This window comes from Oenanthe melanoleuca, chromosome 1A (genome assembly GCF_029582105.1).
Source record: "Oenanthe melanoleuca isolate GR-GAL-2019-014 chromosome 1A, OMel1.0, whole genome shotgun sequence".
Taxonomy (NCBI): Eukaryota; Metazoa; Chordata; class Aves; order Passeriformes; family Muscicapidae; genus Oenanthe; species Oenanthe melanoleuca.
Genome location: NC_079334.1, coordinates 57,452,398 through 57,477,479, shown reverse-complemented (window position 1 = coordinate 57,477,479; position 25,082 = coordinate 57,452,398). Strand labels below are relative to the sequence as shown.

General features: G+C 45.4%; 1 protein-coding gene across 2 annotated transcripts in view; it reads left to right on the top strand.

The window, feature by feature from the left end:
* Positions 1-1,907: 1,907 nt before the first annotated feature.
* The window catches only part of LHFPL3 (LHFPL tetraspan subfamily member 3), a 229,474-nt gene continuing 206,299 nt past the window's right edge, over positions 1,908-25,082 (top strand). Inside the window, exon 1 of one of the 2 annotated variants that reach the window (XM_056482556.1) lies at positions 1,908-2,582. In XM_056482556.1, coding sequence (XP_056338531.1) covers positions 2,114-2,582 — 469 coding nt within the window. In that variant the 5' untranslated portion in view covers positions 1,908-2,113. The remainder of the gene's footprint in view (positions 2,583-25,082) is intronic. The other variant, XM_056482557.1, reaches the window with a different exon arrangement.

Here is a 25,082-nt window from a genome sequence, read left to right as displayed (position 1 = left end):
CAGCCTGAAGAAACGGGAGCGAGACTGAAGAACCATCACTCCTCCTGGTGCTCGAGGCTGGAACGAGTTCAGCTCGTCTCTGGAGGCGGCACATGAGCACTCCGGTCACGCAGCGGCTGCAGCAGGAGCAGGAGGAGCAGCGGAGCGCACCCGGGCTCGTCCAGCAGCGCGGGACAAAGCGCATTCGGTGTGAACCGAATCTCCAGGAATTTTAGCAGTACTTTTCACGTTTGGACCCGTCTACCTGTTTGGGGTCCACACTGCCTGTGCTGCCTGTGTCCGAGCATACCCATGCCATGTGCGCCAGGGGCACGGTTCCCTTTGTGCTCCCACCCTCGGACACGGCTCCCTTTGTGCTCCCACCCTCGGCCACGGCTCCCTTTGTGCTCCCACCCTCGGACACGGCTCCCTTTGTGCTCCCACCCTCGGCCACGGCTCCCTTTGTGCTCCCACCCTCGGACACGGCTTCTCGAGCTTTGACTGTCCCCGGCACCAGCGCGGCCGTCTGAAACTGGTAGCTGCCCCTTCCTAAACTCCTCTGAGGGAAACTTGGGAAGGGCTGGCGCTGCCGCTCCATTGGGCTGCACCTGGTTAGTGGCAGCCATGGAGCAGGAATCAAACTTTTCTTGAAATAGTTGAAAATTTAAGGAGTGCCAGGAACCATTTCCACGGGAATCTCCGTGCCTCCTGCCGGCGCCGCGGAGCGCCAGAATTTAACAGAGCGCGGCCCCTGCCGGCACCGCACGGCAGCCGGGCCGGACCGCTCCCAGCTGTGAGCTCGGGCACTGTAAATCCGAGTGTCACTGGCACAGGAATGATTATTACCAGATGCTAATTGCTCGTTAATGCATGCTAATCACCTGCATGCCAGCGCGCTCAGAGCAGCGAGTGCCAGGCAGAAAGCGCTCGGCTGGAGCGGAGCGGCTCCTCTCTCCTCTCCTCTCCTCTCCCTGCCGCCTCAGCCCCGCGCCCCCGCGGCTACGCTGTGCTCACACAGCGCTCTCCTCCGCAGCCGCCATCCCGCTCCCGAGGCCAGGAGCTGCCGCTGGCGATTCCCGACTCCCCCGAGCTCCAGGCTTTGCCTGGCAGAGGTTTCCCTCAGCCGGGAGACGAGCGCCTCCGGCTCCCCCCGCGCCACGGCGGCACCGCGCTCACCGCCGCAGGGGACCCGGCGGGTGCCACCCCCGGCTGGAGAGGCGATGGCGATGTTTTGTGCCGCCACGGGAACACCATGCACACGGTCTAAACTTTAAAACCCGCTGCCTGAACATGTCTCCCAGGACGCGCTGCATGAGCAGCGTCGGCAGCGGGTCCCCCCGGCAGCCGCTGCCCCGGCCGGGAAAGGTGCCCGCGGGCTGAGGAGAGCCGCGCACAGGGCTAGCCCAAGGAAAGGGCGCGGGTGGCCCCTCGCCCCCGCCTGCCGCCACCTCCTCTCGGGACCCGCCCTGCCCGTGCCCCCGCCGTGGGTGCGCAGGGCGGCGGGACGTGCCTGGTGCGGAGTGAAGTGCGCGGTGTGCGGTGTGCAGTGAGCGGTGCGCGGTGTGCAGTGTGCGGTGTGCGGTGTGCAGTGTGCGGTGCGCGGTGTGCGGTGTGCAGTGAGCGGTGTGCGGTGTGCAGTGTGCGGTGCGCGGTATGCAGTGAGCGGTGTGCGGTGAGTGGTGCGCGGGGTGCAGTGAGCAGTGTGCGGTGCGCGGTGTGCAGTGAGCGGTGCCGTGCGCGGTACGCGGGGTGCGGTGAGCGGTGCTGTGTGCTGTGCGCGGTGCGAGGTGTGCAGTGAGCGGTGCCGTGTGCGGTGCGGTGAGCGGTGCGCGGTGCGGTGAGCGGTGCGCGGTGCGCGGGTGGCGCCCGGCGGCGGAGGGCGGGCTGCGGGGCGGGCGGTGCGCGGGGCCGGCGGCGCTGCGCTGCGCCCCGATAGGCGGCGGCGGGCGGTGCCGGTGCTGCCGCCGCTGCCGCGGCTGCTGGTGCTGGCGCGGAGCCGCTGAAGCCCGGCAGAGGGGCTCGCCGGCTCTCGCACGCAGCGGCGGCGGCGGAGCGCGTCGCGTCAAGCGGAGGGAGCGAGGAGGAGGAGGAGAAGGAGGAGGAGGAAGGGGAGGGGGGCACCTTCTCGGCGAGGATGCCCGGAGCGGCTGCAGGGACGGCGGCTACAGGAGCAGGCTCGTCAGGAGCGGTAGCAGCGGGGATGCTCCCAGCTCAGGAGGCTGCCAAGATCTACCACACCAACTACGTACGGAACTCGCGGGCCATCGGCGTGCTCTGGGCCATCTTCACCATCTGCTTTGCCATCGTCAACGTGGTGTGCTTCATCCAGCCGTACTGGATCGGGGACGGCGTGGACACCCCGCAGGCGGGCTACTTCGGGCTCTTCCACTACTGCATCGGCAACGGCTTCAGCCGGGAACTCACCTGCCGGGGCAGCTTCACGGACTTCTCCAGCCTGCCCTCGGGAGCCTTCAAAGCTGCGTCCTTCTTCATCGGGCTCTCGATGATGCTCATCATCGCCTGCATCGTCTGCTTCATCCTCTTCTTCTTCTGCAACACAGCCACCGTCTACAAGATCTGTGCCTGGATGCAGCTGACCTCGGGTGAGTGGAGGCAGCGGCCCCGGTGCTGGGGGCCCCTCGCCGCCCTTTCCGGCACAGCCCGGGGGGCACGGGCGGCTCTGGACAAACTCGCGGCGGCGGAAGAGGGGCGGAGAGGGGCGGGGGGCGAGGGCCGGGGGTGCCCCGCCGGGACAGGATGCTCGGGGGGGCAGCGACACATCGGCACCTCGCAGAGCGGTGCCCGTGCCTGCCCCGGGCCGCCCCGCTGCCCGACTGGGCGGGGGCCGAGCCGGGCTCAGCCCGCAGCTCCTCGCCCCTCTCCGGGGCTGCCCGGGGGAGCTGCCCGGTGTCGGTCCGTGACCCGACCCGTGCTCAGCTCCGGCAGCTCCAGCAGCTGCGGGCGGGTGTCCTGCGCGTGGTCTGTTGTAAAGGTCAGGAGAAAATGGCAGTGGGGACAATTCGAGCAGGCAGCGGCGGGTGAAGGCAGCTGCCCGCCTGTTGGAGCTTAGTCCTGGTCCCACAGTTCCAGCTGAAGGCAGAGCCCACTTCGGCTCCATGGGAGGGGGTGGCGAGGTCTTTTGCTGGTGAACTGGAAGGGCAGCTGAGGGCGTTGGATATGGCATACATGAGTTTTGGTTGGGTCTGTTTCACTTGTCCACAAGGTTTATTTCCCACTACGTGTTAGGAGTGTAAAGAAAAATAATTAATTTCAGTTGCTGATTTTGTTTCAAAAGATCTTCTGACTTCATTTGACTTTCCCCATCACTTCCAGTGCCACTCGGGAAAGCATATGGTAAGAAAGACTGAAAACACCAGGGCATCCCTTTTTGCATCTCCAGCACAGCTTTCCCTCTGAGTTAGTGGAGAACTGGTTATTTGTGTGCAGGTCAGAGGGTAATGAGAAAGAAATGGTTTGTAGAATTAAGATAGTAATATTAGCAGTTTTAGAGAGACAGAAAATTTTAATTCTTCAATCATTTGAGGAAAGAAGGGGCTAACATCAAAGCGTACCTGTTACATGTCCTCCCGGTAACACCCTGAAATTGAGAAGTTTTGGAAGAAACAGGAATAAGCTGTCAGGGAAACAGAGCAAAATGTCACCAAAATGGGCTCACAATCACTTTTTCAGTCCCCTTAATTGACCTACATTCGTTTCAGTTTCTGAGCAAAAATTCTTTTGAGTTTTCTACTGAACAGCTGGAGCATTATTCAATTTGCCATCTAGTCCATTAGTCTTGGTGGATTCTCTGGTTTGTATGAAACAGCTTTAACCATTTCTCTCTCTGATGATGTTGTTCTGTGTGCTATTATACATTTTTATGCTGTTTCCATCACTGAAGTTTCCTTGTAATTTCTCTCCATATCACTTGAGCAGTGATCTGCAGGCACTTGAGGTTGCTAGGTTTTTCCCAGTTCCAGTGAGTTTAGTTTTGGGAACCCCCTTTGGTGCTGGTTGCTCCTCTGTCCGTTCAGTTACATGCATTCTGGTATGGACTGGTTAACTGTACACAGTCCTGTCCCTTGGCTCTGGGCTGAGCAAACTGTTTCATCTTTGCATGACTGATGTCTCCTCTGCTCCATTAAGGACTTCTGCTTTCAGCTGTCTCCTCTCATGGCTCTGCTGCTAAAAGGTGCCATGAATATTCACTGTTTTGATGCATTTCAGCATATTTTGTTCATGTCCAGTATGCAGTAGGACAGCATAATTGCCAAATCCCTTGCACTTTGCAACATCAACATCTATTTATAGGGTTCTTCATGCCCAGAGGTGCTAGTGCAAGGTAGATAAAATGAATCTGATTCCTTTACTGCATTTTTGTACAGGGGAACAATAATGTTAAAAACCACCATAAGTGACTGATCTGCTGGAGACCAGTCTATGCCATGCTGCACCTGTGCAGATGCAACTGGAGATACATTTTCAGGCAAAGCAACACAGAATTTTTGTCATCTCCAAATCTGGTAGATGCATTCTTGGCATTAAAAGTCAACAAAAGAAGCTTTATGAGAAGAATCACTTCTCAGACTGCTTCCCTCCAAAATTAGTAAGGGAATACATGCATAGCCAAGTGTTCATTTGCTGTCTTTCCCAATTTGTACACGAATGCCTTGGAAGAACTAGAACAATGTTGAGTGTTGAAAGAATCTGATTTTATTTTTTGCTGCATGTTGTACCTTAATTCAGTATTTACCTCACTATTCATTTCTGTATTACTTTAAAAAATTTCCTCAGGAGAAAAAACTACCAGAAAGTCCATATTGCCTTGGATTGCATCCTTTGAAGAAAACAAAGGTGGTGGGACAGAAGGAAAACTTAAAGTAAAATGTGCAGTGTTACAATAATATATTTTCTCTGAGCTATATGACCTGCTTCTGTAATTAGTTTACTATTTGAAGAGTATAAGTCATAGATAATAGTGAAAATGCGTGTCTCAGAAAAAACAATATAGTAATGTCATCTATATATGCATATAGTTCTGTGTAGTACAGGAACAAAATTGAATCTGAAGTAGTGAAATAAAGAAGCATGTGAATATAGCTTTGGTTTTGCTTGCTACTATGCTACTATGTACCTTCATAGTGCTAGCATTCAGTTAGGTCATATAATACTTAAAGTTGATGTAATTTAAGTCTTGTTAGAATCAGGTTTCTGATGTGGGATCATGCTTGATTTAGGATGGCAAATAAAAGCTTAGGAACTGATGTCTTTAGAAGAAAGATTTGGATCACAGTCTGTCCTGCATGAGTCATTATGAATTGTCAGCATGATATAGCTCTTGTTTTGAAAAGGTGTTTTTTGAATAAGAATAAGATAAATGGTATCTTGGACACATACACTTTCAGTCCTTGTTGCTGTCTAATCATGCCTATGAGTAGACATGTCTATGACATGATAAAGAAGAAAAATCCTAAGGAAAAATGTATTTCCTGTGTATGTGTGAGTACAGCATAGATTGGATGGTCTTATGATTTAGCCATGGCTAATTCTGCCTTTTTTGTTGCATGTGCACAATGCTGTCAGGGTACACTTGGTACTTTGAGAGCCAATGTTGGCAGCCTCATTCTCCATCCCCTAAACCACCTCTTCTGTAATTGCAAAATCATAGGTACAAGCAGTTGCATATACACTCACCTAATTTGAGCAGCTGCATGATCACGAACTCTTGAAATCATTAGGAATTAGGTATTATTGTTCTTTATTATTCTACACCTAAAGTTTGCATGCAAATAAAGGTAATTCTTGAGATTTATTCCTTTATAGATTAAGTAACTTAAACACTTCCTTTCTGTCACTGTGATTTTTTTTCACTGTTAGATATTTGTTATTATTTTTTTCCTTTACTAGGATGTTTCAAGTTATAAGAAAGAAAAAAGTAAAGAAAGCAATAAAAAGGCATACAAGTGTCCCATGGACAAATAGGATGAAACCAATATATGGGTTTTTCAACAGAGGCCTAAGCCCATACCCACAGTAAGAGGACCATTGAACAAAACATAGAAGTTCTGTACTTTGGCAAATTACAGTCCAGTGACCTTTGACAGTTGTCTGTAACATTGGCCCATGAAAGCATCAGAGCAGCTAAAGCTCATTCTGCCCTCTGTATTTTTGGTTCTCCAGCACTCATACTCAGGGACTTCCTCAGATGGATCTTGGCATTTACAAGCTCTTGCTGGATTTTGTTTTTGAGACTTTGGTCACATTTTGAACCTATGTAAACGTTTAGCATTTGCAGTGCCCCAGAGCAAGGAGTTCCACAGCTTAGTATGTGTTGTGTGAAGATTCAATGGTCTTTGTGTTTTCAATCTTGTGCCTGCCCATTTCTTTGATATTCTCAGCTCATCCATTGGGAGAGGCAGTGAACAGGGAGCTTGGAGGCACATTCCCAGTCCTGGCTTTGATTGCACATTTGCTGTATCCCCTCAGTTACCTGCTTTTGAGACCTTTGGCTTCTTAGTCAGTCCTGGTTGTTAGGTTGTACCGAACTTGTGATCATCCCTGCTGCCCTGCCTGTAGCCTTTTCCACTCTACTGCATCTTTTCAGAGCCTGTGGAACCAGACCTACACACACTATTGAAGACAGAAAAACCAGCCATTCATACAGTGACTTAATAATCTCTCTTTCATTCTTTATTCCTTCCCTAGTAATCAGTAATACTCAATTTTTCCCTGTTAGTGAACAGTGGGCTGATATTTTCACACAACTGCCTATTATAACCCCAAGATCTCAGTCCTGAAGTGGTAATAATCACCTTGGGGCACATAGTACTGTGTAGTTAGGTTTTTTCCCCCCTTAAAAAATGACCTCATATTTATCTATACTGACTTTATTTGGACTTTTTATTGCCTAGACACTCAGTATTGTAAAGTTTTTCTTCCCAGTCAACCCTTATCATATCTACCCTGAATGAGTGTCTGCAGCTAACTTTGTCACCATTTATCCTGTTTTCCAGCTCATTTATAAATAAGCGAGTAGCTCCCAAGTTCCAGCACAGATCCCTGCAGGATTCCACCACTGACCTCTCTCCACTTGAAAAATTGACAGTAGTGTCCTACCATCTGTTTCCAATTATTTATCCTTGCAAGGACATTTATTTTTATCCTCTGAAAGTCTAGGTTTTTAAGACCTATGACTGATAGATTCATCAAATGTCTTTTGGAAATCCAAGTAAACATTGTTAATGAAAACCATGACACACATTATTTTTTACTTCTTTGGAGAACTCTAGCAGTTTTGTGAAAAATTGCTTAAAATAAGTGTATTGGTCCTACCTGACTTCCTTTCATCACACAAATATCTCATGTTTGTACACATGCTGACATACATTGTTTCTTTCATAGTTCTACTGATTTATATGGTACAGGTGTTTGTCTTTCTGTGGTCCCCAGGTTTTCCCTGGACTTCTTTTAAACCAGTTTTTAAAACTGGTTTCCTATCATTCAACTGCCATATCTTTGAGGACAAAGCACCATAATGAAGAGGTTATTACATGCCACAATTAAAAACTTGTTTAAAACAGGGAATTGTTTCAGAATGAAAAGGAGAAATTCTTTATTGCAGCTGTGTTGTTTGCCTTTATGCTTGAGATCAGTCTGCAGGACCAGGTGACTTTTATGTAAGAGTCTTAAAAGGCTTGACCTTGATGCTCTTGGAGCCTTTGTTACTGCTGTTTGAGAGATCTTGGTATAGGGGTAAATTCCAGAAGGCCAGGAGGAAACCCAGCCTTGCACCAGTATTTGAACAGGGTATCTCATGAAGTCAGACAAAGATCTTGGTCATAGTCTCAGTATCCTCAACAATATGTCGAGAGAATATTTTACATTTATGGCTTCTGAACTTTGCAGATGGCATAAAAATTATTTGTTTAACAAATGACAGTTATTTGTCTAATAAATTATAGTAAGGATAGCTAATTGCATAGACTGATTTGGATGTCATAATAACATGGGCTTATTTCTACAACCTGTATTTTAATACACTAAATGCAGTGTAAGACTACTAAGAATAAAAATCATGGAGTCACAGAACTGTAGAATGGCCTGGGTTGGAAGGGACCCTGAAGATCATCCAGTTCCAATTCCCCTGCCATGAGCAGGGACACCTTCCACTAGATCAGCTTACTCAGACCCCATCCAGCCTGGCCTTGGACACTCCCAGGGATGGGGCATCCAGAGCTTCTCTGGGCAGCCTGTTTCATTGTTTCACCACCTTCATAGTGAAATATTTCTTCCCAATATCTAATCTAAACTTTTTAGTTTCAGTTTGAATCCATTTCCCCTTGTTGTGTCACTGTGCTCCCTTGTAAATAGCTCCTTGCCATCTTTCTTGTAGGCTCCCTTTAGGCACTGGAAGTCCACAATTAGGTCACCCCAAAACCTTCCAGGCTGAACAACCCCAGCTCTCCGAACTTTTCCTTCACCTCTCCTTATAGGAGAGGTGCTCCATCCCTCTAAGCACCTTCATGGCCCTTCTGTGGACTTTCTCCAAAAGGCTCATGTCCTTCCTGTGCTGGGAACCCCAGAGCCGGATGCAGCACTGCAAGTGGGGCTCACCAGAGCAGAGAGGGACAGAATCCAACTTAGAGGGAAGGATGTTGTGGGGCACCGCTTCAAAGGCTTCACAGAAGTCCAGATAAGTGACATCCATAGCCCTTCACTTTTCTACTCCATCATAGAAGTCCCCTGGGCTGGCAGGCAGGACTGGCACGTGCTGGCTGTCCCAAACCACCTCCCTGTCCTTCATGTGCCTTGGCACAGCTTCTAGGAGGATCTGTTCCATGATCCTCCCAGGCACAGGGGCTGACAGGTTGGCAGTTCCCCGAGTCCTCCTTTCTACCCTTTTTAAGATAGGTACAATGTTTCCCATTTGCCAGGCACCTGGGACTTCACCTGACTCCTTTGACTTGTCAGAAATCAGGGAGAGTGGCTTGGCAGCGACACCAGCCAATGCCCTCAGAACTCTGGGATGCATCACATTAGTTCCCATGGACTTATGTATGTTCAGGCTGGGGTCATGAACCTGGTCTGTACTTGCAGTCAGGAGCATTTTGTACCCCCATCCCGCAGTCCACGCTCTCAAGAGGTGTGGGAAGAAAGGTTGCCATTAGAGGCTGAGACAAAAAATAGTTGTTGAGTACCTCAGCCTTCTCCTTGTCAGTTGCTACCAGTTTTCCAGCATTGCTTATCAGGGGGTACATCTTCTTTCTTTGACCTTTCTTTTCTGGTTAATACACCTCTAGAAGTGCTTCTTGTTACTCTTTGTATCCATTGCCAGGTTCAGTTCCCACTTCAAAAAATGTAGGAGGCATCCTACTGATGGGAGAATTTTTATGTGTTATGGGAAACAGTTACTTGGAAGTGAAATTACAGACTGTAGTAGATGGACATCTGAAATTGAGCTCTCACTGAAGTGAAAAAGTTCAGTGCTGTCTAGAAATGTGTATGCAAAATTTGGACTTCTTTGTCCGCCTGGTTCCCATGCCTGTTCTGTCTAGGTCAAATATCTTTCATGATGCCCTTTCAAGTATAAAGTAGAAAGGATCTCAGAACTGATTTAAATAAATGAAAGAAGAAGAGCTAAAAGGATGAATTTTCTTGCTATTCAAAAGAAGATTAAAAATTGACAGATGATGGCATGTGAGGACCTACAGGGGAAGATTTCAAGTCATGCAGTGCTCCTTAGCTTGACAAATGCTGTGTTTGGAAGCTGAAGTTACACAAATTTGCATTAGCCATGAGGTACGTGCATTTGTGACCTTTTAAACTGCATTTTTCATTTGTTAATTGTCTTTACTAACTCACCAGAAGCAAAGGACCCTAACCAACAGTGCTGTCAGCTTTTGTTGCCACTACATACTCCACACATAATGTGGGGAGGCACATGGGAGGCAAAAGGGAAAGAAGACAAGTCCAGGTATATTAAGAAGGTTTTGAGCTTGAGTTTCATCATTGATGCTGATTTTAATAGAAGCCTTAACACCCCCCACAGCACCTGCAGGGTGAGGTGACTGAAGTTATTTAGTGGTCTCTGAACAGTAGTGGATGTTGGACCACCAGGCAGAAAATTCTGAGAAATCAGGGTTCTTGAAGGCTCTGAACATGGTATAATGAGTATTACCTCTGTATTTTGGGGAAAGGGGGTGCTGGAGCTGTGCAGGCAGGCAGGGAGCAGGGAAAGAGCCAAGTGCCAACAAATGGACTGCCTCATCAAGCCTGTGAAGGCATTAATTCAAGCGGGGCTGGTGCATGTGCTTCTTTTTCCCAGAGGAGAAATCATGCTGCCTGATTTTCTATGTGTTCATCTCCAGGAGAAAGTTTCCCATTGGGTTTACAGAGATCCCTAGAGCCTCCTTCAGCCTTGCCTGGGAAAGCCCCAAGGTAGCCTGAGCTCTGCTGCTGTCACACTGGCAGTGATGAGTATTGCCACTGGGAAGTGCTTGTGTCCTAGTGTGAGTCAGGAGATTAGCTGAGGAGGTTGGAAAAATTACCTGAAGGTTTTAGTGGGAAGTTGTGGGTGAAGTGAGTGATGGGGCTGTGCATCTTTTTCAGTTTCACTACACCAAACATTTTCATATACTTCATGTTTGGCCATAAAAATGAAAGTAAAAGGTGTATCACATGAACAGTGGAAATGAGGGAGAAATGCTGTGTCCAGTGTCTCGTCTCTAAGTAATTGCTTTCCCCAAATACCCTGTGCACCAAATACCAAAAATTCTCTCCTGCATCCCCTGATGTCAGGCCTTTGGTAGCTAAACTTTCCAGCTCCCCACAGGCTCCCTATCTCTGTAGTTGACAAAGGCGCAGCATGGACTATACCTGGCAGAAAGCTATTTGTCCATTGGTTTATGTCCTCAAGTCACCATCTAGATTTGTTAAAGAATAAACTATCCCTGTCTTTCCACTGGTGGGAAATTGGGATTCTCTCTGAATCCAGCTTTTTCACAAAACTTGCAGGAGTTTAGTGTCTTGAAAGCTTGTAGCATCAGTCAAATTTGGTTGAAATTGGTCATCAGGCTCAAAATTACACAGCCACGTGTGTCTTTATCCCAGAGGGAACCTGTCTACAATGTATCATGTAAGAAGTGAATATCTTTTATTTTTATGAGTGATTTGAGATTTTGGTATAAAAACTTGTTTTTTGAAGGATAAAGGTGTTTTGGGAATGGAGAAGAGATATTTTCTTTTGGTTTAGAGTGTAATAAAAATTTCAGCATCTTATAACTCTCCCAATTGCCTTTTATGAACATCCTGGGGCCTGTGGTCCACTGTTTGAAAAACAGTAAGATAACAGAATTGTAAGATATAAAAGGAAATTCATAAAGTTATCCAGGCTATTTGAGGATTAATACCATTTCAGTGGGAAAGGTATATGTGAGGGAAGAAAGAAGGGGAGAAAAAACTGGGAGAGAGTTTAAAAGACAAGAATATTACCTATTGAAATGTGGGAAACTGAGAACTTGGGTATGGTTAGGAAAGAAAGATGGGAGTGGGGTTTTGGTAAGAGACTGGTGTCAGAGCAGCTTAATTTTCTTGGAGTTGAAAGAACAACACTGGTATAGGATACAGCTGCTGCCAAGTTCTTTCAGGGATTCCTTCTAGAAGTTTAATGAAGGAAATTGCTGTATGCCAAAATGAAGCAAGGAAGAGGGAAACATACAGATATTATCAGCAGTAAAAAGGCATGGAAGAAAAGAAGGCTAGATTTCAAACATGAAGGTTATTTTACCTTTGTGAAGTGAACCTTTTTAGCACTGTGGTATAAACACCATTAGCTTTGATCTTGCAAACATAAAGACAACAAACATATCAGAACAGAAAATCTGTGGTATGATCAGATGGTGTGGACTCAATATTTGAAAACTAACAAGATCCAGCTGTGAGGAATGGCAGGGTCACAATATTGAGGCATTACAAAGGAAAAATAAAAACATTTTTGCTCAAAAATGGTGAAAGAAAAAAAACCCATGAACAAGGCTATAGCCTGGAAAATCTGCAGAATTTGATAACATCGGTTGCTATCAGCATTGTTAAAAATGCAGTGGCAGCAGCATGACAGTGAATAGCTGGAATATGCATTACTGTGTGGAACAGTGTGCAGCTCCCAGTTACTAAGAGAGAATTATGGCTAGAATCCTTAAAAGAGGCAATATAATAGACTTCAAGATCTGTCTATTCTAAGAAAGATATTATCCATCTTCATATTGGCATTCGGAGATGCAGAAGACCTGAAACAAGCTGGCCTTAGAATAAGAAGGTCATACTTACCAGGAGAAAAGGTTCTTTTATTTTCTCCTTGAAAAGCCAGATGCAAATTTATGAATTTCATTGATTTTAAAAGGTAGCTGATGGCGTCTGTGGAGAGCCTCTTTGACACAAGCACATCATGTGCTATTTCAGAGAATATTATTCAATCAAGTAATTGAGAGTGCATCAGAAGGAGAAAGCTACGTAATAAATGGTTTGAAATAAATTATTACAAACAGTTGATGAGTTGTCACACATTCTACTTTCTTCAATTTTCTAGTTATGTTTCAAATGGAAAAGTTTATAGAGAAGAAAACTAGCCATGCTATACTTGCAAGGTCAAAGACATATTCTGAGTTCAGAGGTTCAGAAAACGCTGTTTGTGAAACCTTGGGATGTTCTTTCGTTTCCTTCTAGAAGTCAAAATCATGTGCCTTACTTTGCAGAAGATGACTGAGTAAGGTGAGTGATCTCATGCAATTACCATGGCCAGGATTGTCTTGTCCTGCTGTGCTAGACTGCACCTCTGCAACCCACCATAGTCTACTGGTCATGGTGAACCTTGCGTGCAGAAGTGTGGATAAAATAGGACACAGGTCCGTAGGATCAGGGAAGATTTTAGCAATGTCTCTCCCTCCAGTTTGACCTTTTGCTTGTTGCTGTAGAATAACAGGCTTCTGCAGTGTCTGTGGCAGGTGAATGCTGCTCAGCTCCACAGAGTTTCTTGATGGGGGCAAGAGCCTTGGAGAGGGTTGTTTTGCCCAGATGTAACAGCTTGTAAGCTGAAACACTGACATAAATGATCCTGTGCCTCTTGGAGAGAGATTTCTGTACTGAGCCCTCTCAGCTTGCCAGAGCCCAACACAGAGATGGTTGCTGTGCCTTTACCCACAAATACGGGTGCAGAGCTCCCCCTCTGCTGTAGAGTCAGCTGGCACACTGGCCAGTGTCCATACTATTACATTTTTTGCCTTCCAAAACTGGGTCACTAGACTCATTCTTTTGGGAACCATTCCTGGCATGTCCTAACTTGCAAACTGTGCCCTGGCAATATTTTGGAAGATTGTTGGATGGAACAGACTAAAAACACTCCTGTGACACATGCTGAGGGACAATTCTAACAATTTAATAGTGCAGGCAGTCAAGTTTCAATGCCTGGGAATGCTCCCTGGTACTGCTTCATTTATCTGTGTAGACATAACCAGCATGTAGCCAAGTCTCAAAATGAGGAGCTCAAGAATTAACTGTGCAGGAAAGTTAAAGTAATATGGAAGTAGTCCTTTAATTTGAACCAAGTTATACCTGCAACTTAGTGCCCTAGTATAAATTTCTGATTTGCTTTGTTTAAATTGGCAACAAATAATCTCTGGATTAAAATTTTACATTAAATGAAGTTATCTTTGAAACTAGACTTAGTGATCACCTTGAAAAAGACAGATGTTTGTAACCTTTGGCAAGAGGAAGAAGTGATGAAGTGATCAAAAATGTAGAACAAACCATAAAAAAAGGTTTTCAATTAGAGACAGTGGAAGAATGTTACCCATGAGCCTAAAAATCATAAATAAGACTTCTGTCTGATGTAGACTGTTTCAAAATCAGATTTCCCACAGGTATCTTCAGCTTGGCTAATACATCTTCGAACATTATAAAACTGTTATGCATTGAGTGCATATACTTAAGAGACATTCACTGTAATTTCACAAAGAGTTAATTCAAAGTTTCAAGATTAATTTTGTGAGAAAAGTATAAGACTTTCCATCAAAATAAAATTATTCATCCTTGTAGCTTTACGTTCCTGTAAAGAAAGTTAATTATTACTTGGTTGCTGTATCTTAGCATTTGCCCTTCATATATTAGACCACCATTAAAATAAAAAGGTTGAAATTGCAATGCATGGTCATTACACTAGAAAAATATAGTCCAAAACATTCCAAACATGCAGATGTCCTACCAGCCACAGTCACTTGTGTTTAGTTCCTTGTGTCCTTTAGTTCCTTTAGGTCCTTGTGTTTAGTCAGGCATTTGTATTTGATCGGATTCCTCTGTTGGTGTGGCAGCACCACGTTAGTGTGGCTCACCAGGTGGCACTTGGACATTTGTCAGCCTTGATGAGTGAGAGGACACTGCTGGCACTGGGAAAGGCCATGCAGCTCAGGGTGGGCAGCAGTGGAGATACTCAAAAACCATCAGGTCACAGTCCTGGGTAACCTGCTCTAGGGACCCTGCTGGAGTAGGGAGGTTGGACCAGATGGAGCTCCAGTGGTGCCTTCCAGCATCACCCAGTCCATGATGCTGTGAGGGAAGAGAGGACCTGTTCACCAAAGGATGGCAGTGGGATGGCAATATGATGCTGCTCTGGACAGGACACACGTGGTCCTGGCACATACTTTGTGAAGTATTTCCAGCTGATTCAGGGCAATGCTGACATAATTAAGGATGCATTGTGATATTTCATGTGGGATTCTGGACACTGATGTGCAGTTCTGAATGAGTAGCTTCAAAAAGGAAAACCAGTGAGCAGTGACAGGTCTTGGGAAAACTAGGAAAGCTTGGTTAGTTTAATGTAATGTTTAAATGTAGATAAGATGTCTGTGCTGACTAAAAACACCTGGAAGGGCTAAGAACAAGAGGAAAACAGAAGAACTGTTTGAGCCACTGATTTTTTCTTTGACTTGATTTGGTTACATGTCATATAGCATTGTTAGAACAAATCACAGCCTGTTGGCCTACTTTGCTTCACAACACCTTAAAAATCTCAGAAGTAGTTCATGAACCCTCTGGATACATGGACTGTAGAGTGAAAACAAATGATTCTAAACTCATGGCTAATAGTGGTACCAAGAAGAAATGGATATTATCTGGGTATAAATCACTTCAGGCTGAAAATTACAAGGTGGTTTCTAGGTATTGGAGCAGGAAGCTTGTACAGCAACTTTCTGAAGGAAGGAGATTTAGTAAAATACTGAGCTGTGTACTAGAAATGGATACATATCTGAAAGGCATTACAGAATCTAGTGTTTGTAACAGCATGCCTTCCTCCTCCTCTCTTTCTCATTTCTGAAAACAAATTCATCTGAGTGAATGCTCTTTTCTATTCTACTCCCATTTGTTCTGTTTTTTAAGCAGTATCACTTTTATCTCAGTGATTTCTAGGATTAAAAATAGACAGTGACCAAGATCTGTAGATGTGTCAAGTGAGGCTCATTCTTGCCTGGCATTCTGATCAAACAGGCAAGGGTTTTCTTAAATTTCCAGAAAAACTGTAAAACTTTGGCAACAACAGCAGTTGTAGTGGTGTGCTTCATATTTTCTCTTTGCCTTCAGCATTTTCATGCAACTTGGATATTAAATTTCCTTAAGAAAGTATCATTTATGTTAGCTAAGTACTGGTGTTTAAAAGTGAAAGCAATCAAAAAAGGAAACTTTAAAATATTAGAAAATATTGAGGTTTCAGGAAAATAATTTTACAAATCATCAGTTTTTTTACTAACCTGAGATGTAATTTTGCTAAGGGTGCTTCCAGTGTTAGTTTCCCATGCACCTAATTATTTTCTGTTGCCATGCTGTTACATAAACAATCTTCCTAAACAGTTAAGAAACTCATCAAATCTCTTCATCCTTTTGATACACAACTGCAGGTGTTGTGTTTTGTGTGAATAGGTTGGTGTCAAGTGTGTTGGGTGTTGGAAGAAGGGACTCCTCGAGTGGTCCTTGCTCACACAGATGGGTAGCAGGGTGATGCTGAATTCCTGTCTGTCCTTGCTGCCTCTTTTCCTGCCTCCTGTGGTGGTTTCAGAGAGAGGAGGGAGCACTGTCAACAGGGTAAAGAAATGTTAAGTGCTTCAAAAAGCTGTATTTAAAGTACACCCTGAGCTTCCAGTGAAACACTGTTGATGGTGCACATGTCTGTGAAAGGTTCTTACATGCAGCAGGGATACCAACAAATGCTGTTCAGGATTCTGCAGCCTTGGAGAGACAGGTCTGCAGATACAAGGGTCTGGATTTAAATTTAATCTTATTGAATTCAGCGAGTTTATGTTTGAACCTAAGATGGTATATTTAATAACTGAGTGTTAAACATTTAAGATAGCATTTCATTTAATTTTAGCTGTATGGTACACTGGAGGAATTGTGCCGAGGCAAAAGTGAGGTGGTCTGTGAAATTGTTGCTGCATTTTTGTTTCTTCACAAGAGATGTAGTTTCTTTTATTCCCTGGGGCTGCTTTTCCCCAAATCAAGTCTGGACCAAATGCATATCACACTTGTACAGACAGCTCCATTTTACTTTGCACTTCATCAGGTGATGGATAAGCATTGATTCAAGAGCAGGGATGTGCCTGAGAATGTGCAATGAAATACTCAACTACACACATCTGGCTTAGCCTGTCAGACTGCAGCAGGGAGAAAGGACCATCGGCCTTGGCAGGCCTAATCTGGCTGTGGCAGGGCCAGTCAAGTGTTTCTGCTGTACATCCACGAGTGGTCAGAGCCTTAGGATATGGTGTCAGTCCGTGGTAGCCTTGGGGGTTAGATTTCTTTCCTTTTGTTCCTTTTTACTCAGAGAACTTTTCCCATCAATTGCTAGGAAACATTAACAACTGGATACTTAAGAAAACAAAAGAAGTGGCCAAGCTGAGGGGAGCAGAGCATCTGGTTGCACTTTTCTTATCTGAGAGTTTCTCTCTGAGGGGCAGAGATACATTGAGTATTGGAGCTGCTGCTTGGGGAAGGGAATTCGCTGCTGCTGCCAGAGAGCAGCTTGGTCCTGCTTCCTCTGCCGTGGGGTGAGCCTCTGCTCGTGAGAGCAGCCACTGGGCTGGGACCTTATTAACACCACCTCACTGAAAGAGGAGCCTATCCCCATCTGCTCGGGATCCTGAGCTCGCCTCTCCCCGCCCTGCTGGGAGCTGGGCCCTGCTGTCCCTGCTGCTGCTTCAGCTCCGAGCTTTGGCTGCACTGCAGCCCTGCACCCCTGCCTGCCGAGACACAGACACCCTGCCATCCCAGCTTGGTGCTCCTCACAGCCCTGCTGGGGCACCAGGGGTTGTGAGGCACAGCCTCTCCTCCATCCCTCCCCATCTGGGCACTGGGATCAGCTGCCCCAGGGTTTGTGAGGCAAAGCCTCTCCTCCATCCCTCCCCATCTGGGCACTGGGATCAGCTGCCCCAGGGTTGTGAGGCACAGCCTCTCCTCCATCCCTTCCCGTCTGGGCACTGGGATCAGCTGCCCCAGGGTTGTGAGGCACAGCCTCTCCTCCATCCCTTCCCGTCTGGGCACTGGGATCAGCTACCCCAGGGGTTGTGAGGCACAGCCTCTCCTCCATCCCTTCCCGTCTGGGCACTGGGATCAGCTGCCCCAGGGTTGTGAGGCACAGCCTCTCCTCCATCCCTTCCCGTCTGGGCACTGGGATCACCTACCCCAGGGTTGTGAGGCACAGCCTCTCCTCCATCCCTTCCCGTCTGGGCACTGGGATCAGCTGCCCCAGGGTTGTGAGGTACAGCCTCTCCTCCATCCCTTCCCGTCTGGGCACTGGGATCACCTACCCCAGGGTTGTGAGGCACAGCCTCTCCTCCATCCCTTCCCATCTGGGCACCAGGATCAGTTACCCCGGGATCTGTGAGGCAAAGCCTCTCCTCCATCCCTCCCCATATGGGCACCAGGGCTGCCCCACGGTTTTTAGACCCAAAGCCTCTCCCATCCCATCCCATCTGGGCACCAGGGCTGCCCCAGGGTTTTTAGACCAAAAGCCTCTCCCATCCCTTCCTGTCCGGGCCCAGCTGCCATTACCATTGCTCCCCGCGGCACAGCGCCCCCTGCAGGCTCGGAGGAATCCCCGCCCCCTGCCCGCCGTGAGCCCGCAGCGCCCCCTCCGCACAGCGCCCCCTGCAGGCTCGGAGGAATCCCCGCCCCTGCCCGCCGTGAGCCCGCAGCGCCCCCGCCGGCCATGCCTGGAACTGCACCCAGGGCAGTCCCGGCCCAGAGGGTCCCTGGGCTCCTGCTCTGGCTGGTGTCAGCGCTGCAGCTGTTGTGTTTGTTTGCTTTATTATGCACACCAGTAAATAAATGTTATTCCTATTCTCATATCTTTGCCTGAGAGCCCCTACATTTCAAAATTGTAATAACTCTGCGGGAGGGGTTTTACATTTTCCATTCCAAGGGCAGCTCCTGCCTTCCTTAGCAGACACGTGTCTTTCAAACCAGGACAGGTAGCCAAGGCATCAAGCAGTCGCCTACATCCAGTTTTCTGGGCCTAAGATGCCTATATGACCTCTGACTGCTTTTTCAGCAGGACACAGGTCTTCTATAGGTTTCTCTGTCATCTACACACAGATGTCTGAAAAGCAGTAGAACAGCTCATGTGATTATTAGGCACCAGCATTCTGGCAAAGTGAATCAAATCCTGGCTCTACTCTCAATTGCCTGTAAAACTTTCACTTAGGTTTCGCAGTGAAGAGCTGAACTATGCCCTCTGTGGTTATGCTTGCTTGTGTCTTGAATTTATGAAGTTGAGTTTAGGGAGGATTGTTTCTGATTAGTAATATTCTGTCAATCATTGTTTTGGTTTTTTTAATGTGCATTTGTCTGGGATTAAAATAAAGCCACAGTGTCATGAATACACGTATCAGAAAATTATAAAGATATTTGCATTACCTGATGCTAAAGGAGATTAGTGGATGGTGTATGAAGAGCTGCAAAATATGTATTGGCAATTGCTAAAGAAAGCTGTTGTTGTTTATTGCTTCCATTTATCATTGTACTAAAAGTCAAGTTCTAATCATTTAAGTAAATACCTCAGTTCTGCTGAGCTTCAGTGATGCCTGACAGAGAGGAACAAATGCAGGTAGTAATGTGCACCTAATATCAATTTCTGAAAAATTTGAATGGTCTAAAATGAAATTGCATTAGTATTTTTTTTTATGTAAGTTCTTCAGTGCTTTAGTTTTTGATGCTGTATCCTTAACAGACATTGTGATAGGTCATTAATTTGTATATGGATTTAGCCAATTGAAAATAGGAGCAAAGAAAGGCATTGTAAATGAATGCTCATTCTTTTGCTCTGTAAAATAATGTATTTAAATTGTGAATTCTCAAGCTCTTCTAGAGTACATTTGGAATTATTGTGCTGGTCTAGAATCTGTTACTGTCAGTGAAAAGCTGGTTGTTTCAACAGAATACATCAGCTGAGCAAAGGATTTATAAGCACATGCTTTGATGGACTGGAAACATGTTTTTAGTGTTTGACTTAATTGATATCTGAAAAAAATGCACACCCATCTGAGGTTATGGATGTCAATCAAATATTTCCTGTATTTTCTTTTACATTATTTGTACAAATACATGCATTACAATAAAGAATAGGGTAGCAGATCCCTACCAGAAAATTTAGGATTTGACTTCTAAAGATCATTCAGCAGTCCTGATTTGGTATTGAGCAATCTTACTCTTGAAAATAATCCCATTGTGTCTATGTCATTCAGTATTAGAGGAGCTATTAGTTCTTATATTAGACTTAGTTAAGGTTTCTAAAGAGGAATGGCTATATGGTCATTTGGTACATAACATTCTGCTAGTGTGGAGCCCCATTAGGATGCAGTGAGACACAGTAAGGTGGGAATTTTAATATGTTAATATATTTTATTACTGCTGAGCTTAGTAGCATTCTTAAGTTAGCATGAGTGAAATGAATTCATTAGCTCATGGCTAGTGTACCAAACTGTCATGTGCTGTAAAATGTACAGGCACATATTGTATAAAAAGGTCTACAGCAAGAATTACCCTAACAGCTGATTAAAGAGTTGTAAAATTAAGTATAGTATCACTCCTTAAGAAGTAGAGTGTACTCTAAGTATTGGGTGAGTAGAGTGTGAGTCAGTCCTCTGAAGAGCAGGATACAATTGCTGTCTCTTGATTAATCAAAGACCACAGGAGTTAAAGTATTTGTACAATTAAGATGATGAAGCTAAACTGCTACCTAAGGAACTAGCCAGGCAACTATCAATAATGCATTTATATTCCTTGCTAGCCCAAATGATTTAAGTGATAATAAGTTTTCAAACTTCACAGTTATACAAAACAAAGTGAAACCTTACTGACATTGCTGCCTTCAGTCTCTCTCCTTCCCTCTGTTTCCAGTGTGATTTGTGTTCCTACGGAATTATGCCCCTACTGAGATGGCAAGCCCCCTGGAGCAGGGACTGGATTTGATTTGGTGTTTGAACAGAGCCCAGCGTAAGCTGAATCCTGATTGTGGCCTCCAGCTTTGGCTGCCGTGCAAATTGCAGTAGAAATAATAATTATTGTTTGAATTGTATCTGAGTGGTGTGAGTAGCATAAGCTTGATGAGATACCCAATTTGCAACAATAGTAACTATGTACTGAGCAGAGCCTGCTGTGCGACCTTGGGGAAGTCATTTCACCTTTCTGGGCTTTCCTGGCTATAAAATGAGAGCAAGATAATTTCTTTAAAAATGCTCTACAGGCATGGACTGTTATTACTGCAAAGAACTGATTGCATGCTGATTCTGGTCTGCTTTGTGCAGTGTGACCCCTTGCCCTCAGAGAAACTCAGAGATCTCTAGGCCATCTTAGAAGTAGTTAGTGTAAACAAGGAAAAATGGTAATTACCTAAAAAAGGGAAAGGCAAAATTAAACATATTTGTGGATGTACATTGCTGTGAGCAACCATCTGTAGAATGATAAATAGTGGCACACATACATAAACACACTGTGTTGTCATTCCAAACAGCATATTCTGTGTGTTTATCTCTGCATTAATGAGGTACTCGGCTTGGTTTTGACATCTGTCACTTTGCAGTCATGGCAGAGCAGATCTGAATTTGAGAACAAAATTCATGGGAGATTATTTTAGCCTTTTATTCCATGCACTGGAAGTACTTGTAGTGCAACACGTTTGGCCAAGCCCTGTTTTTCCCCTGAACGACAAGACCAAAATGAGCATGACGTACCCAGACAGGTACTGAGGCTGTCATCATCATGGGCAGGCTTGAGAGGACTGCTCCCATGCAGAGAGGAATGACTGACAGATAAGCAAGGTTTTAGCTAATCCTATTTATTTGGTCACTTCAGCACTCAGCTGAGGGTGACACTTCCTTTCTGACTCCCTTTTTCTTTCCCAAAAGCACCTCAGCAATGCCAGATATATAGCTCATGGCTCATTTACTCACAGTGCCAGCGAGTGTCTCTACAGTGATTCTCTGTTGAACATACATCAGTGACAGACTGTTCAGACCACTGGTTCTCAGCACCCCCAGCACACTGGTGTGCTATGGGGTGTTCTGTTGGCAGGAGCTGCTGCAGGGAACAGATGTACACTTGACACACGAGGAGTTACCAAAGACAGTCAAGCCACATCCTGGGGCCTTGCTGATGAGTGCACTAGCTTTAATTTCACACAGGATTTAGCATTCCACTTTTTCCTTCTTCCTATACATGTTCTGGTTGTTCAGCTGTGACTGTTTTGAGTGGATATATGATGGGATGCAGGAAAAATGGCATGCACAGAGAAGAGGATCTTCTCTGTGGAGAAGGAACAGCAGCCAACATTGATTTTCTGAAACTGAGTGGAGAGAGGCAACCTCACCTTGATCAGAAGAACTAAATCTTGGAGACTTTCACTGAATTGCACTATGAAGCAGAATTTAGTTTGTCTTCATAAGGAAGGAGGACTTTCTCCTTCTTCACTGTTGGCTCCACTCAGTGAGGTATTTTCCTTATGAATATATTTCCCCTTTTTGAAAACAGTCTATGAAGCTGTGTTAATTCTCACACAAGGCATGCTGGTGAGAAAATACAGGTAGCACAGAATTAGAGGAATTCATAAGTAAGCACTCTTAGTGTGGTCATACTTGATGGCTGCTCAAGTAAGTTCTGCTGTAAAATTTTAAAAAGATGGGTCATTTGTGGTGCATTCCTGCAAGCTAGATTCCTGGTATCTGAAAAATAGAGAACCTTAAAATTGTCTCTGAGAAATTCTCAAAGGCTGCTCATGCTATGTATGCTCTGGTTGTCACTTGCAGTTCTGGCAAAAGAACTGATGTGAGCCTGAAAGCAAAGGGATAATAGTGAAACTCCAGGTAAATAATCCTTGCTATTGTACTACAAGTATATCTGTTTCTTCTCTAATGCAAATACCCATCTGGGAAGAGTTTCCTTCCAAAAGGCATGAAAGCAATAAGAAAATAACAATTTTCACCCAAGGCTAGTAACCTGACAAAGATCTGGATACTGTTCCTGAGATGTGAGTTTTAGTGCTACCTGCAGAGATGGTGGATGGATAATTTCAATCACAAACACTTTGAAAAATCTGACATGGGGCACTGTTCCAGGAAAGCAGTGCCAAGGATAATTTTATTCCTCAGTGAGTTTTTGGGTGGTACTTACTTTATGCACTGAGAACCTTTTATAGGTTATTTCTTGAGCCGCATTTTGCCAATGAAACTTCTGCTCTACAGCCAGAGAACACTTCTGTCTGGGGAAAAAATCCATAGTGTTGGCAGCAGATTTTATGACATATTGGGTGATGTCATTAAGGGAGCTGTTAGCAATCTGTCATTTACAGAGCAGCTTCAACTAGTCCAACGTAAGGGAAGTGATTTAATTCCATGTCTGCTTGGATTTCTCCTATATAATCAGTGGAGGCTCAGGAGAGTTAGGAGGCACAGCATGATCCTCTCCTGATTACTTTGCTGTCATTTCCAATTTATGGCCTAAAATGCAAGAGAATAAAGTCTTTGTGCCCAGAGAAGGTCATGAGGGGTTGGTAAAGGTGATCCCCCAAATCTTTTAGCTGTGGTGGCTGCACAGGCTGAGCACTCTTGTGCAAGGACTGAGTAGAGTAGCTGTAGCTTCTGACTCAAGTTATGCAAACGTGGTTGCTGACAAATGGCAGGGGGAAGGGACCTCTGCAGGAGGGTCCACAAAGAGGCACATGAGGAGGTGTGCTTCCTGATGGAAGGCAGCACATTAATCCAGCTTGTATCTATCCCCTGAAGCTTGTGGCTGTTGCAGCCTTCATGTCACCTGCAGATAATTTGATCCTGTCTTCCATGAGTTTTCCCATGAAGGGGAAATGGATGTCCCACAAGGAGGACAGCTAATTAGAAATGGAAACAGAGAATGCTCTTATGCTGCCTCTTTGAAAGCTCCTCATGTCTTCAGTGTAGTATTCTACTTCTTTTGGGTATTTTTGGCTTAAGTTAAAGAGAAGAACAGCAGAAAATTGTCGTAAACTGTGCTTTGGATGTCTAGCATCCTCGTGCTTTTCTTGTAGGACACAGGAAGCTGCCTTGGAGTACCATTATAGGAACCAGGCTGGTCCTCCCCATCGCTGCAGGGTGCAGAGCATGGTGCTGGGATGCACCACATTTTGTTGCTCCAGTTTGTTGCCAAAGGATATGGGAAGCAGAACCATAGGTTGCTACAGAAAAGGATTAGACAATTAAGAGAGAAGAGATGCAGTGATGGCTTTTACATGTGCTGGTCTGCACGTTTGTCACAGCTTCACTGGGAAGCAGACTGGTGGGAGTAAAGATGGTGCAATAGGGGACAACCACTTCAAATTCATCTTCCTTCTGCTGTTGAAAATGCATTTCCAGGCTAGATGAACCTTTGTTCCCATCAAATATATCCACTGTGTATTAGTTGCTCCTCTGCACCTAGGTTTAAGAGAGATTGTTTGCTCTTTCTGTGGGCAATGACATATTCCAACACTAAGTGCCAGTCAGAGAATTGCCTGATCATCAGCATCCTGTTTTAGAATTTGAAAATGCTTTGGGAGACTTTTTCTCTTCATAAAATGAATTCATGGATCTACAGAGTTCAATGCCAGACAGTTCCATTAGTCAGCTTTACTGGGTAACATACACCATGGAGTTTTACCAAGCTATTGCTGTACAGAGCAGTATGCTAATATTGCTTCCTTCACTCTGCTAGAAACTGTAATGAGGTGCAGTGAGTGTTTGCTGCCAGTCAGGATCATTCTTTTCCCTTCCCAGGAGATGACTACTGAGTTTATTTTCTCCAGATATCCTATGATTTAAAAAATACGGTTGTGGCTGAGTAAGTAGATGGTTTGTGCATAACATCTGTGAATGAGAAAGTGCCCTAAAGTAGGAGCAGTGTCTCATAATACATAGTTAGCATTTACATGGTGGCTTTCAGCCAACTGTTTCAAAATATTTTTTACATAAGGATATGCATAGCTATCACTCTCCCAGTTTTCAACAACCGAGGGCAAAGTGCTTTGCTGTCTGCCAGTTTTTTTGTTACACCAGTAGCAGAGCCCAGAATAGCATCCAGCCTCCTCCTCTGCTCTGTTGTTGTCTGGGTGTAGTCACACTGGTACCATTCAGGCACAGCCTGTTACAGAGTGTGCAGGTGGCTGAGCTGGGAGGGAGCAGAGGACCACAGTGCTATGGCAGATGGCACTTGTGAAATGCAGCTGCTGTCCTTGCAGTCCTAGGAGGTGGTGGGAATGGTGTGGTAAGGATGAGGGGTCAGAGGTGAGACTCATAAGGTCTGAAGATACATTGCATAGTGGGAATCAGAATTGGCAGCAATGTGGATCCAGATGCAGCTTTTGATGATACCTGAATTCCCAAATTCAATTGTAAACTAACCGTGAATCAACTAACCATAAGCAGTCATGAGCCAAGACCCTCTAGAGTCAAAAATCTTCATGAAAATACAGAATCACAAAACCCAAATACATTTTGTAAGGACTAATTGCCAATTAGTCATATCAGATTCAGATTCTCATCTCCAGAATTTGGTCTAGAACT